The 12,219-nt window shown below is 56.4% G+C and overlaps 1 protein-coding gene across 2 annotated transcripts; it reads left to right on the forward strand.

The window, feature by feature from the left end:
• The first annotated feature begins 3,872 nt into the window (after positions 1-3,872).
• On the forward strand, positions 3,873-11,549 carry LOC142820966 (maestro heat-like repeat-containing protein family member 7). 2 transcript variants are annotated; one of them, XM_075911208.2, is made up of 12 exons: positions 3,873-4,504; positions 6,568-6,995; positions 7,281-7,384; positions 7,697-7,819; positions 8,373-8,440; positions 8,844-8,949; positions 9,221-9,316; positions 9,485-9,589; positions 9,963-10,098; positions 10,327-10,421; positions 10,947-11,099; positions 11,438-11,549. In XM_075911208.2, exons 2-12 carry the CDS (start codon positions 6,569-6,571, stop codon positions 11,453-11,455), a joined length of 1,431 nt encoding a protein of 476 aa, XP_075767323.2. In that variant the 5' UTR covers positions 3,873-4,504; position 6,568; the 3' UTR covers positions 11,456-11,549. The 2 variants fall into 2 exon arrangements, with proteins under 2 accessions (XP_075767323.2, XP_089630124.1); XM_089773998.1 differs by lacking the exon at positions 6,568-6,995 and having other exon boundaries at positions 3,881-4,504.
• Positions 11,550-12,219: the final 670 nt, after the last annotated feature.

A 12,219-nucleotide genomic window follows, 5' to 3' on the forward strand; every position in this document is an offset into this window, starting at 1 on the left:
TGGGACTCTTCATGTCAAAGTTCTCCCCCATCATGATTCCAGGCTCTGCTGGAAAGTACACTAATTCTGTTTGTTCCTTCTGGGACAGACAGACAGGAGTGATCAAAATATATCAGCTTTAAGGTAGCCAATTGCAAGAGTTTGAGAATTGGGTTTGTATATGATTTGTAAAATAATGGATCTCTGGACTGAGAATGTTTACACTTATCTCATTGTGAGGATTTTCCACTTGCCAAAAAGTCGAACTGTTGGAATACTTTCCCTTATTGTAGGGACAAGATAAACAAACAGTTGATCCCAAAAATGCAAAATTATTAAATCAAATAGATTCTACTAGAAAATCCTGCCTAGTGTCCCTTTCAGTGTGGGTGGAGAGCAATGCACTAGCAGAATGCTGATTCATGTTGCTAGCTGTAATGAATATTGTAAAAGATTATCTATCCACTCCATGATACTACATGAGGCTCAATTTGGATACTAATTGAATAGATCCATAATTACTTGCATAACATTTTTCTTTCTATGCTGAAGAGAGATTCTAAAGTATGGCAAGTTTTAGACTAACCACCATGCCTGTGGATTGCACTACAGGAGTTATTCTTATGGATTAATACGTCTAAAGTCATTTGGGGTGTGAGAAAACACACACACCTCAAGTGCTAAAGGTTTTAATGCTGACAATTGCTAATATAGACAACACTATATTGCCATGGAAGCGCTGTCAGTGATAAAGCTACCACCTCTTGTGGGAAGTGGTTTTTTTTAAATCACCAGGAGAGCTCACATCCACAGCAGCCCTGTGACATGGACAGTGCAGAAATATCCTAAGTAAGAGTGGTGGCAGCAGTCTGTGCAGGTCTTGCTGGAACACATTCCTCGAAACAGTGTAATTATTCCCTTCAGGAAAAAGTGAGAACAGCAACCACTGGTTAAAAATAAAACATCTGAATAGGGGAGGAAGATTCAGCAGGAAACTAATGCCATCTGAACAGTGTATCAAATGTTGAAATGCTCAACACATAAATACATCTAATAGTGCTACAGAATGAAAACTAAAAGTTATTCCTGAAGCACAAAATGGAATCCTTATTAGATTGCTGAGAACACTTGTGTTTAAGTCAATGCATATTTTACTAGAATAGCACATCTTGTAAGCCACTCTTCTCAGCATGGACTGATTTTTCATCTATAGTACAATGGAAAGGGTCTTCATTTCTTCAGATTTAAATAGTAACAAAGACACCTAAACAAGACTCTGGGGCTCTGATAATTAATGTTGCAACATAGTAATACCCCAGCTGCATTAAAAAAAAAATCAGACAGTAACTAGTGAGCGAGCGAGCCAGCCAGTCATTACAAAAAAGCTTTCTTCCAGGTCCTATAACTCTTGGAACAGAGCATGAGTCCTCTCCAAAAACTTATCACACGGATGGCTTTTGCAGTATTGTAAAGTCACCAAATTTGGGCAATTTTGGATTAAGGAGAGCAAGTTCTGGGACCCTGATAGAGAATGTGCTGCTAGTAGCATATAACCATTTTAATCAATTTACTTAAACCTGTGCAAAACCCTGTGTACACACACTTGGTTTAAACCAATCAATTTGAGTGTTCACACTCAAAAGATGGAGTAGTTTAACTAAATTTGAAATCACCCCTTTAGTTAAAGATTTTATACCTAAACAAGGCCTGGTTTTTGCAAAACCCTGTGTACACACACTTGGTTTAAACCAATCAATTTGAGTGTTCACACTCAAAAGATGGAGTAGTTTAACTAAATTTGAAATCACCCCTTTAGTTAAAGATTTTATACCTAAACAAGGCCTGGTTTTGGTTTTAAAATAAAAGCCATCATTAAGCATAAATCTCCAGCTAACTAGAGCTAAACAAAATCTGAGTATAAACAATGATTATGTACCTGACCAATTAGGAAAAGAGGGTAAGCAGTGATTAATAAAGCTGAACCTTTATATATAAACTGGTGAATCAGAATACAAACAACATATTGACTCCAGAGTAATGCAAGCAATACATTTTTAAAGAAAATTGTCCCTGATTAGTTTGATCTTCCTAGCATGAAAGATCCTTTCAGTATTTCTGTTGCATATTTTGTAAATCAGTTTTCACTAAAATGGCAGGATTCAAATCTCAGGGGCTACGTCTAGACTGGCATGATTTTCTGCAAATCCTTTTAATGGAAAAGTTTTTCCGTTAAAAGCATTTGCGCAAAAGCGCTTCTAGATTGGCACAGACGCTTTTCCGCAAAAGCACTTTTTGCGGAAAAGCGTCCGTGCCAATCTAGAAGCGCTTTTGCGCAAAACAAATCTGAGCTGTCTACACTGGCCCTTTTGCGCAAAAGGACTTTTGCCCGAACGAGAGCAGCATAGTATTTTCGCAAGTAGCACTGATTTCTTACATGAGATCGTCAGTGTTCTTGCGGAAATTCAAGCTGCCAGTGTAGACAGCTGGCAAGTTTTTCCACAAAAGCAGCTGCTTTTGCGGAAAAACTTGCCAGTCTAGACACAGCCAGGATGTTACAGACTAAAAGCTACATCTCATAATGCGCATGGATACATACCTCAATATTCTACTCATTTACAGGTAGAAGAAACTGTGGCTAAGCCCCAGTCGACAAAAGTGGAAGTTAGGAGCCTAAAAACTTTTATGGATCTGGGACTAGGTGACTTGACCAAAGTTGTACAATGAGTCTGTGACAACGTCAATAATACAATCCAGTTTTCCTAATCCCCAGTGCAGTATACTTGTATGTTAAACACATCAAAATACACTCACCATATAGACACTCACAATTCCTAATGTTCATCAGGATGATGCACCTGTTTTTGGCATCTCAAGAACTGCCTACCATGCAACTCTATATTGTTTCAAGGCTTGCACACGAAGAGCGCTCTACTCACTACTTATCTTGTCTCTGCAGCTCCTTTCCAACAGCTAAAGTAATGAAACTAATCACTCAAAGACAAGGTCTGTTCTGGTTTATTTATTGGGGGGCATTTTAGCAACTAATTGAAAAGCTACCGATCTAGCTCTAGTCCTAAAGACAGGCAGGTATTTTTTTAAAAGCCTCTACAAATGGCACACTGACAATTGTCTCACTTCACAATAGCAGCAGAGAGGAGGCCATATTAAAAGTGATCCACTGGGTTCAGCAAGTGAACATTCCCTGAGGATTCAAGGATTATTTTCCATTGCCTAGAAAATCACCCTGTGTGATAGTAAAGTAGAAGCATGGAAAACAGCCATTTACTAGGAAAATGAAAATGTTCACTCCCAAAATAAAATTAGACCCTTCTCCTCAGTTATGTCCACTCTTGGTTTCTGCTAGAAGACTCTTGCAATTGTCTGATCTCAGAGTCAAGTATGTAAAAATTAACAGAAAATCTTTAGATGAAATTTCAGTAAAATTTCAAAACTCATTAGTTTCCCCCAGAAACTGTTTAATTTCTCCCTGTATTAGTTCAAGCGGAGCATGCCGCAGGGACGGGGTTATAAGAACTCCCATCGGGTATCTGCGCGGCTTGTATTTGTGCAGCAGCACTAGCCCCAGTTCTGCTCACTTACGCTGCTGTCAATCAAGCTACTTGACATTTATCTCGGGGGGCACGATCCGCATCGGGCTTTCGATTGCGGCCCGCAGGGCAGGGCTGGATCCGCGCGGGGGGCTGGAGCTTGGCGGCAAGACGCGCTGCAAGGCGGCCTCGCCGCTGCTTCTGCGCCCCGGGGGGCCGGGCCCCGCAGCCCCCAGGATCCGGAGCGAGCCCCGCGTGAGGCGAGGCGAGGCTCTCCCGCTCAGCGGCGCTGGGATGTGTCAGGGCGCCCCCCCCCCCCCCCCGGGGGGGGCTGCAAACGGGGGGGGGGAACCGGGGGCGCTGCAGCCCCGCTCGGCGCAGCTCTAGCGTCACCCCCAAGCAAACCGGCTTCACTCCGGTTTAAGCGAGGCGGCCCCTCCCGGGGCGGGCGGCGGCGGCTTTGCGGAGAGGCCGCCCCCCCCGCTCTGTGGGAACAAGCGGCCCAGGGCCCCTCGGGCGGCATGCCCCCCCCCAGGCCAGGCCGCCGGGCGGGGGCCAGCCCACCCACCGCCGGCCTCACAAAATGGCCGCCGCCTCCCGCGGCCATGGCCATCCCCGCAAGCCGCCGCGCGGAGCCGCCAGCTCGCCCAATCCGCCGTCGCCGTCGGGATGATTGGCAGCCGAGCCGCAGACCAATGGGAAGAGCGTCCAGAGGGAGGCGAGCGGAACGTGATGGAGGCAAAGAGGCGCCGCCGCAAAGCCTTGTGGGAATCGTGGTCGGAGGCCAGCGCCCGCTGAGTTGACGGGGATAGAGGGCCGGGAAGAGACTATAACTCCCATGATGCACCGTTCCGGGCAGCTGTTTCTTCCTCCTCGCGAATAGGTTGCGGCGGCTGCAGGGGAGTGGTAGTTATAAGCTGGCACAGCCACTAGCTCTTCCTCCCCCTCCCTCTGTGGGAAATCTCAGCACGAGACGTGTTTGTAGCGCCTTGCCCCCGCCCCACGCCCGCGGCCCTGCAGGGCCCGCGCGGTTTTCCCTTTGCAGCCTGGCTCCCCGCTGGGGGGGGGGGTGAGCGCTGCAGCCGCGGCCCGGGCCCTTTGCAGTGTCCTTGTGCAAATGCATTGCTCACACCTCCCCCCCCAAAAAAAAACCCCACGGGGGGGGGGGGGCGCATCCAGCAGAGCGCTTGAGTCTGCTGTTGCCACTTGGGAGCAGTTTCTGCAAAATTGTCTCTGGGCGCTTTCCAAAAGAAGTTGCCCCAATGCCCCCCCCCCCCCCGCCCATTTTCACCAAACAGTCACAGCTCCGCACTGCGCAAGTTTCTCTGTCCGGTTTGGACTCTGGCCCCGCTGGGGATGTGTTTGTGCAAAGGAAATACATGTGCAGAAGTGCAGCGATTCCAATGGTTTTAATTAGCTGCATCTGCAAAATGCCCGGCTTTTCCTAATGCGTGCACGGCTTGCCATTGCCCGTAGCCATTTTATGTCTTCCTAAGCAAAGAGGTGATGAGAATGTTGCTTCAGTTTGCACCGTGATTCCAGCCAGTAGGGGTAGAGACTGAGAATGACAAAAAAAAATCAAAAACATGTTCTTAGGCGTTTTGGAACACAGCACAGAACTGGAGCTGCTGCGTGTAGCCCTATGGCAGGCGCTCAGTTGGGAGGGAGCCATTTCATTTTGGATGTAGGTTTTCTTGGGAGGAAGTGATCTGTGCAGTGCTGTGCCTAATGAGACATTTAAAATCCAGCTTTGTGTTTTCCCCAAACTTGTGTGGAACGTCACAGCTTGATAATCCGTTTCCATTGCCCGCATTGTGGGACCTGCAGCATGAAGCAATGTTTGGATCTTAGGCCCTCCCTTCTGTTGCAAACTGCAGGCACTTAACTCTTTGATGTCTTTCCCTTGTTTAAGGATGTTGCTAGCCAATGCATAAAAGTTCCCCAATGTAGGCATGCCCAAAGGAAAATGTCTCCCTCTCCTAGGGCAAATGGACAGGCTCTTGTTATGCCCATTTGCGAAATGCTGACAGTGTGCTTAGTGCTACACCAAGGCTGTGTCTAGACTGGACAGTTTTGCTTTTGCGGAAAAACTTGCCAGCTGTCTACACTGGCCGCTTGAATTTCCGTAAGAACACTGACTTCCTACTGTCTGAAATCAGTCTTCTTGCGGAAATACTATGCTGCTTCCGTTCGGGCAAAAGTCCTTTTGCGCAAAGCTTACACAGTGTAGGCAGCTTTTTTGTTTTGCGCAAAAAAGCCCCGATGGCGAAAATGGCGATCGGGGCTTTTTTGCGCAGAAGCGCATCTAGATTGGCACGGACGCTTTTCTGCAAAAAGTGCTTTTGTGTTAAAGCGTCCGTGCCAATCTAGACACTCTTTTCCGCAAATGCTTTTAATGGAAAACTTTTCCGTTAAAGTATCAGAGGGGTAGCCGTGTTAGTCTGAATCTGCAAAAGCGACGAAGAGTCCTGTGGCACCTTATAGACTAACTGAAGTGTAGGAGCATAAGCTTTCGTGGGCAAAGACCCACTTCGTCAGATGGCTCCAACTTCCCAGAGGGGTGGCCAGAGGCAGGACATTTGCCTGGCAGGGTGAGGTGGGGGGGGCAGTGACCTCACAGGGGCTTTGGGCAGCCCTCAGCAGATCAGGCAAAGGGCAGGTGGGGAGGTGGTGACCTCACAGAGGAACCCACATCTCAGGCTGATAAAGGGGGGGGCGGGCCCAGGGGACTTTGGAGACCCCCGGTTGCTTTAGCTCTGGTGCGTCTCCTGCTCACAGTTGCTTTGTCCTCTGTGAGTTCCACATCCGGACAGCGTTTTGCAGAAGGTAAGAGCCCCCAGGGGTTTGGATCCCGCCCGGGGCCGGCTGGGTTCCAGGCAGGCCCAGCCCTCGGTCAAGGGCCAGAAGTGCTTGTGCAAGACCGAGCCGATAAGCAAGGGGCCATTTGGGGGCTGGAGGCAGTCGCTCTGGGGAGTTGGAACCCCTGGATTTCGCTCTGCAGGCTGTGCCCCAAGCTCCCCTTTGCTCCCCTCATTTGCAGCATGGCCAAACACATCAGGCTGTGGTTCCGGAAAGCCCTGAAGATGGCCCCAGGGCCGGTGGGAAGCAGCTCCTCCGTCCCCGCGGGCGGGGAAGCTGAATCCCACCAGCTCGGGGCGACTCGCCCACCGGCCAGGCCCCTCCGGACCTGGCTCCAGAGGCGGCTGGGAAGGCGGGACCCAGCCCAGCGGGGCAGCCGGGTAGGGTGGCTCTGGGGCCTCCTCTGTGGAGAGAAACACCTGCCCCAGGAGCCCAGCCCCCATTACCACCAGGGGGCATCACCCTGCCCGGCCCCCGGGGACCTGCCAGTCTCCGGGAGCCCCCAGCCTCTCCGCACCAGCCCCTGCAGCTGTGGGTCCAGCTCAGTGAGCAGCAGCGCCTGGGCCTCCAGCTGCAGCCGGGCCACCTCCTGCAGCCGCTCAGACCCAGGTGAGGGGCCGTGAACATGCTGGGCCCAGGGGCTCACCCAGTACACGGGGGGGCAGCCCCAGTGTCTGCCCCGCAGCCAGGGCAATGGATGGGGGCGGGAGCTGCTGCTTGGCTCTCTTGTTCCTGGTGGGGGCTCTGCTGAGGGCGTTGGCAGATGTGAGGGTGGAAGGGGGATGGGTCCCTGCGAGGGGCGTGTGGGGCCCAACCTGCCCTGGGTCCCTGACATGGGGGCGCGTGACCCCTGCTGGCCGCTGGAGTCACCCTGGTCCCTTCCCTCCCGCACAGAGCCCCCCTGCGCCTCGGCGGAGCTCTGCCAGGAGCGGATGGACTCCCGGGTGGAGGAAGGGGCCATCTATGATATTGAAGAGCAGCTCCACACCCGGGACACGGTAGGAACCTTCTCCACACGGGGGGGACCCGAGATTGTCCGGCTCCTTCCCAGCACGTCCCCCCCTCCGGGAGGGGCTTGTCCCTGGGGATCCCCCTGGGGCCCCTTCTCCTGCATGACCTGGGCCCCCCAAGCTGAGGTCTCTTGTCATGCACCAGCTGGGCCCCCACAAGCCTGAGGCAGCAGTTGGGGGGGGAGTGTGGGTGCTTGGACAACCGGCAGCTCCCACCTCCACTCCTGGGAGGCCTGAGCCCTGCTGCTGTCCGTGGGGGGCAGGCAGGCCCCAGGCTCACAGACTCTCTCTGGGGTGCAGAGCCCAGCCGCCCTGCAGCGGTTCCTCCTGGCCGTCCCCCCCGCCTGCCTCGCCGCCCTCCAAAGGGGCGAGGACACCCTGGCGCCGCGCTGCTGCAAGGACACCATGATGGCCAGGATCGTGGTGAGCGAGTCGCGGCGGCCGGGAGGAGGGGAGGGGATACGTGGGGTGGACAGGGGTCTGCCTGGGCCATGGCGGCGGGTGGGGGTGCTGGAAATGGGATGGGTGGGGCCAGGAGTGCTGGAGGGGGAGGGGGAGGTGGACATAGGGAGGGTGGGTGGGGATGCTGGAGGAGGGAGGGACACAGAAATGGGGCAGGTCTGGGGTGCTGGACAGGGAGGGGGATTCGGAACAGGGAGGGGTCTCCCCGTGCCATGGGGGGGGGAGCTGGAAGGTTAGCAGAGCGAGCTGCTGGGGATGCGCCTGGGGAGCAGGGATGAGGAGGTTCAGAGGCTGGTCACCAGGGCAGTGAGGGGCAGGAGACGGCCTGGGGACAAGGATTGAGCTGGTCCCGGATTGGGAGGGGGCTGCTGGGAGGGGCCCTGTGCCGGGCAGGGGGGCTACAGGCCAGCGGGAGGCAGTGGGGTTGGATCCTGCTGGGTGGGGGCGCTGGCCGTGTGAGCGTCTCTTGGGGGCCCCAGCCTCACACGCCCCTTTGTCTCCTTGGGTCTCACAGGAGATCATGGAGGACTCCCCCCCCCCACTGGTCTTGGCCGACTGCCTCAACGCCGCCTGCAGCCTCAGGTACCGACCCCCCCCCCCCCGCCGACTCCCCCCCAGAGCAGATCCCCTGACCAGGCAGTGGGAAAGTCTCTGTCTCCTGGGCTATGTCTAGACTGCAAGCCTCTTTCGAAAGAGAGCACCCAGTGAGTCTGGATGCTCTCTTTCGAAGAAGCCCTAGTTCCATTCAAGAACGCCTTCGTTCGAAAGAAGCACTTTCCAAAGAAGGCGTTCTTCCTCGTGAAATGAGGTTTACCGCCGTGGAAAGAAAAGCCGCGTTCTTTCGATTTAATTTCGAAAGAACGCGACTGCAGTCTAGACGCAGATGATGTTTTTTCGGAAAAAGGCTAGTTTTCCCGAAAAAACCCCTGAGTCTGGACACAGCCCTGCTGCTGAATTAACAGTCTCTGCCCCTCTCTCCTGCCAGCACCTTGCAGCCTCCCCTACAGGCCCAGCTCCTGAGCCCCCTGCTGAGGGCAGCCGTGGGACAGACTGTGTCTGGGGACTGGCAGCAGGAGCCCATCCACACACAGGTACGTCCCTCCGGGCCCTGCTCCCGGGCTGGGCTGGAGCTCCAGAGAGGAGTGGGGTGGGGGCAGAGGGAGAGAAGAAGCTGCAGGTTTGGATCCTTCCCTCCAGGTTTCCCGTTGCTCTCCCTGGGGGCCCGTCCCTTCCATGCCCAGCCTGGGCTCCTCCCTGCTCTGCGAGGCGGCTCAGACCCTGCTCAAGGCTGCACCCCGGGGCCAGCGGGTGGCCTGGATTCCCCAACCCCCCTCTGACCCAGGGCTCCCCCTTGTCTTGCAGCAGTTCATCCGGGCCCTTCCCGTCGACCTCCAGGCCCTACTGGCAAGCCTCCTCGCCGAGTCCCCAGACACCGCCAGGCTGCAGCTGATCATGGAGGTGAGCCCCGTGGGGGGGACGGGGCCATTGTCCCTGCTTCCTCGGGGGGCCGAGAGAGGAGCTGTGTCAGTGGCTGGGGGTGGGGGGGGCACAGTCTGAGAGGAGCCCCAGGCTCTGCCCAGAACCGGCGCCTCCCTACGGGTCCTGACCTGCCTCTTTCCCCCCCAGCACCTGAGCCCGTGGCTGGAGTCCCGCCTGCCCCAGGAGCGAGCCAGGGCCCTTGGCAGCACCACGGCCCTGCTGGGAGTCGCCACCACCCTCCCGGGGTTTGAGGTAAGTGACCTCGGAGCCGGGGGGTCTGGGGCTGCAGGGCGCGGGGCTGGGAGCGTCCCCGGGAGGCAGAGCTGGGAATGTGCCGGGAAAGGGCCGCGTTCTCCTTTCCCCGAGGAGGGGCGACCCTGGGCCTTTCCGGGGGGCACCTGGGCCCCAGACTGGGGAGTGGCCGTCAGTGGATCCCCTTGTTCCACCCCCGGAGTGACCCTTCAGTCGGGGCCATTGCTCAGGGTTGTCTCCTCGCAAGGCCGGCCCCGCCCCGCCCCGGGAGGTGTCTCTGTCCGTCCCCGAGCTCAGAACCGCCTCGGCGGCCGTTAGCATGGGACGTGCAGCCCCAGGATGCTGAGGGACCCCCCCTCTTCTCTCCCCTCAGAACTCCGCCGACTGGCCGAGGATGGGTCACCACGTGGCCCAGCTGGGCCTTTTTCTTTCGGACCCATCCGAAGACGTCAGCCGGCTGGCCCGGGAGGGGGTGCACAGCCTGTACCGACTCCTCCTGCACCACAGGGGTAAGGAACCCAGCCGGGACCTGGGCCCCAGGGACACCCTGAGGGTGCCGGCGGCGGGGGGAGGGGACCCAGCCCTTTTCCCCAGACTGGCCCAAGGGGGGATGCGTCCCTCTGTGTTCCCCTTCTGCCCCCTGTGCCCCTCCATTTGCCCAGGGATGCCTGCAGGGACCCGTGGGAGGGGAAGGGCTCAGACCTGCCAGCAGAATCACCCTGGTTTGTCTCTTGCAGGCCTCAACATCCACCAGGCAGAGGACCTGTGGTGCAGGCACTACTATAAGGAGAGGTGGGTCCTGGCTCACAGCAACACCGTGCGGGTGGGAGAGGTAAGGACGCGCTGCCAGGGCAGGGCAGGGCTCGGGGGTGGGGCTGGCTGGGGCCCTCGTGCGGGTAGGACGCGGGGTGGGAGCGGGGAGTCGCTGATCGAATGGTCGATGCATTTTCCCTCGACTATTCGAGCCGTGGACAGGGCGGCGCTGCCCCTTTGTGACGCTGTCCCGGCGTTTCAAAGGGGCGGCGCTTCCTAGGGGCAGCGCCGCACCTTGCCCCGGATCTCCCGTAGGAGGGGAAGCAGGGCGGGACGGGGGGCAACACTTTTTGATGGAGGTCGCTCCAAGATGTTGGCCAGTGGCCTAGGGCTGCTCTGTTGTGCGGAGGGGGGTGAGGTCTGGGAGGGTCTTGGGGGCAGGAGGAAGGGGTGACCTGGGGCAGGGGTTAGGGTGCAGGGTGAGGAGAGCGTCTGGGTGCAGGGTCTGGAAGGGAGTTTGCAGAAGGAGGAAGCTGTTTTAGCCCCAGGAGTTGGGGCCGGGCTCTGGGCCGTCAGCTGAAACCTCCCGTGCTCTTGATTTCAGGTCTTTGGGCAGCTCTTCTCACCAGAGCAGGAGAATGCCTTTCTGGAGACTGCTCTGCACGCTGCCCGCTCCCCCCTGCGGCGCCACAGCAAGGCCGGGCTGGTCCTGGCCTACGCCCTGCAGGGGCAGGCCCATCAGCTCCTGGAATACATGGTGAGCAGCAGGAGCAAATGCAGGAGAGTGGGGCAGGGGCAGGGTCTCCTTCTCTTCCCCTCAGTGAGTCCCCCCCACCCCTTTCCTCAGGCTGCCCCCCCCCATGTCCTACCCGCATGGTTGGGGGAGAAACCGTGTCCTAGGAGGCGGGAGGGGGCAGAGGTGTCAGGAGCCCTGGGGGGGTCAGGAGCTCACCCTACGGGCTGCAGGCCTGACAGGCGTGACCAGAGAGCAGAACAAGTCTCAGCGCAGGGGGGAGGGGGGTGGAAATCCCGGGGGGCCCAGTACCCCTGAGTCCTTGGGGGATGAACCGCTGACGGATTCTGCTTCCCTTGCAGCAGGAAGACAGCCAGTGAGGGAGCTGAGGAGCCAGCAGCTGCGTCCCCCTCTCCCCAACCCTCCTAATTGTATAGAACTGGATTTAAACTCTGATTAAACAACATTTGAAAAAACATTTGTATCAGGCTTGGTCAATAATTTTTAATGGGGGGGCATTTTGGTAACTGATCAAGGGCCACATTTCTACCGAGGGGTTTGGGGTCTGGGACGGGGTGGTTGGGTGCAGAAGGGAGTTTAGGGTAGGAGCCTGGGTGCAGGGAGCGGGTGGAAGTCTGCCCTGGCTGGAGGAGAGTTAGTTAGTTTCTGTCTGGGAGCATGGAGGAAGCAGCCTCAGCTACAGGCTGGGGGGTTTAGAAGCCGAGACCCCCTTCCCTATATCAAGGGGGGCTGAGGCATCCTAGACCTGCCCTGTAGCCTGATGACATCTGTGCTGTGCTGTATCCTGAAGAAGCAATAAACCACCTCTATTCTACCGGCTGGTGGAGTCTGTTCGTGCCATTACGGGGGTGCAGGAGGCGGGGGACCCCAACACGCCGTCACAGGGTGCCAGAGAGGAGTCTGGCCTGGGGGTGGGATGTCGGGGGGGGGGGGGTGCAGGGTCAGGGAGGGAGCTGTGACCTGGGGAAAGGGGGACGACGGTTCAGGTGGTCGCCTGGGACAGGCAGTGGGGGAGGGGATGTGGGTGCCGGGGCAGGCTCTGGCTGGGGGGCGCTTACCTAGGCAGCTGCATATGGGGGAGCCCAACTGTCACCTGAGGGGATGGAGGAGCCCGACTGTCACC

This window comes from Pelodiscus sinensis, chromosome 29 (genome assembly GCF_052426305.1).
Source record: "Pelodiscus sinensis isolate ZL-2025 chromosome 29, ASM5242630v1, whole genome shotgun sequence".
Classification (NCBI taxonomy): Eukaryota; Metazoa; Chordata; order Testudines; family Trionychidae; genus Pelodiscus; species Pelodiscus sinensis.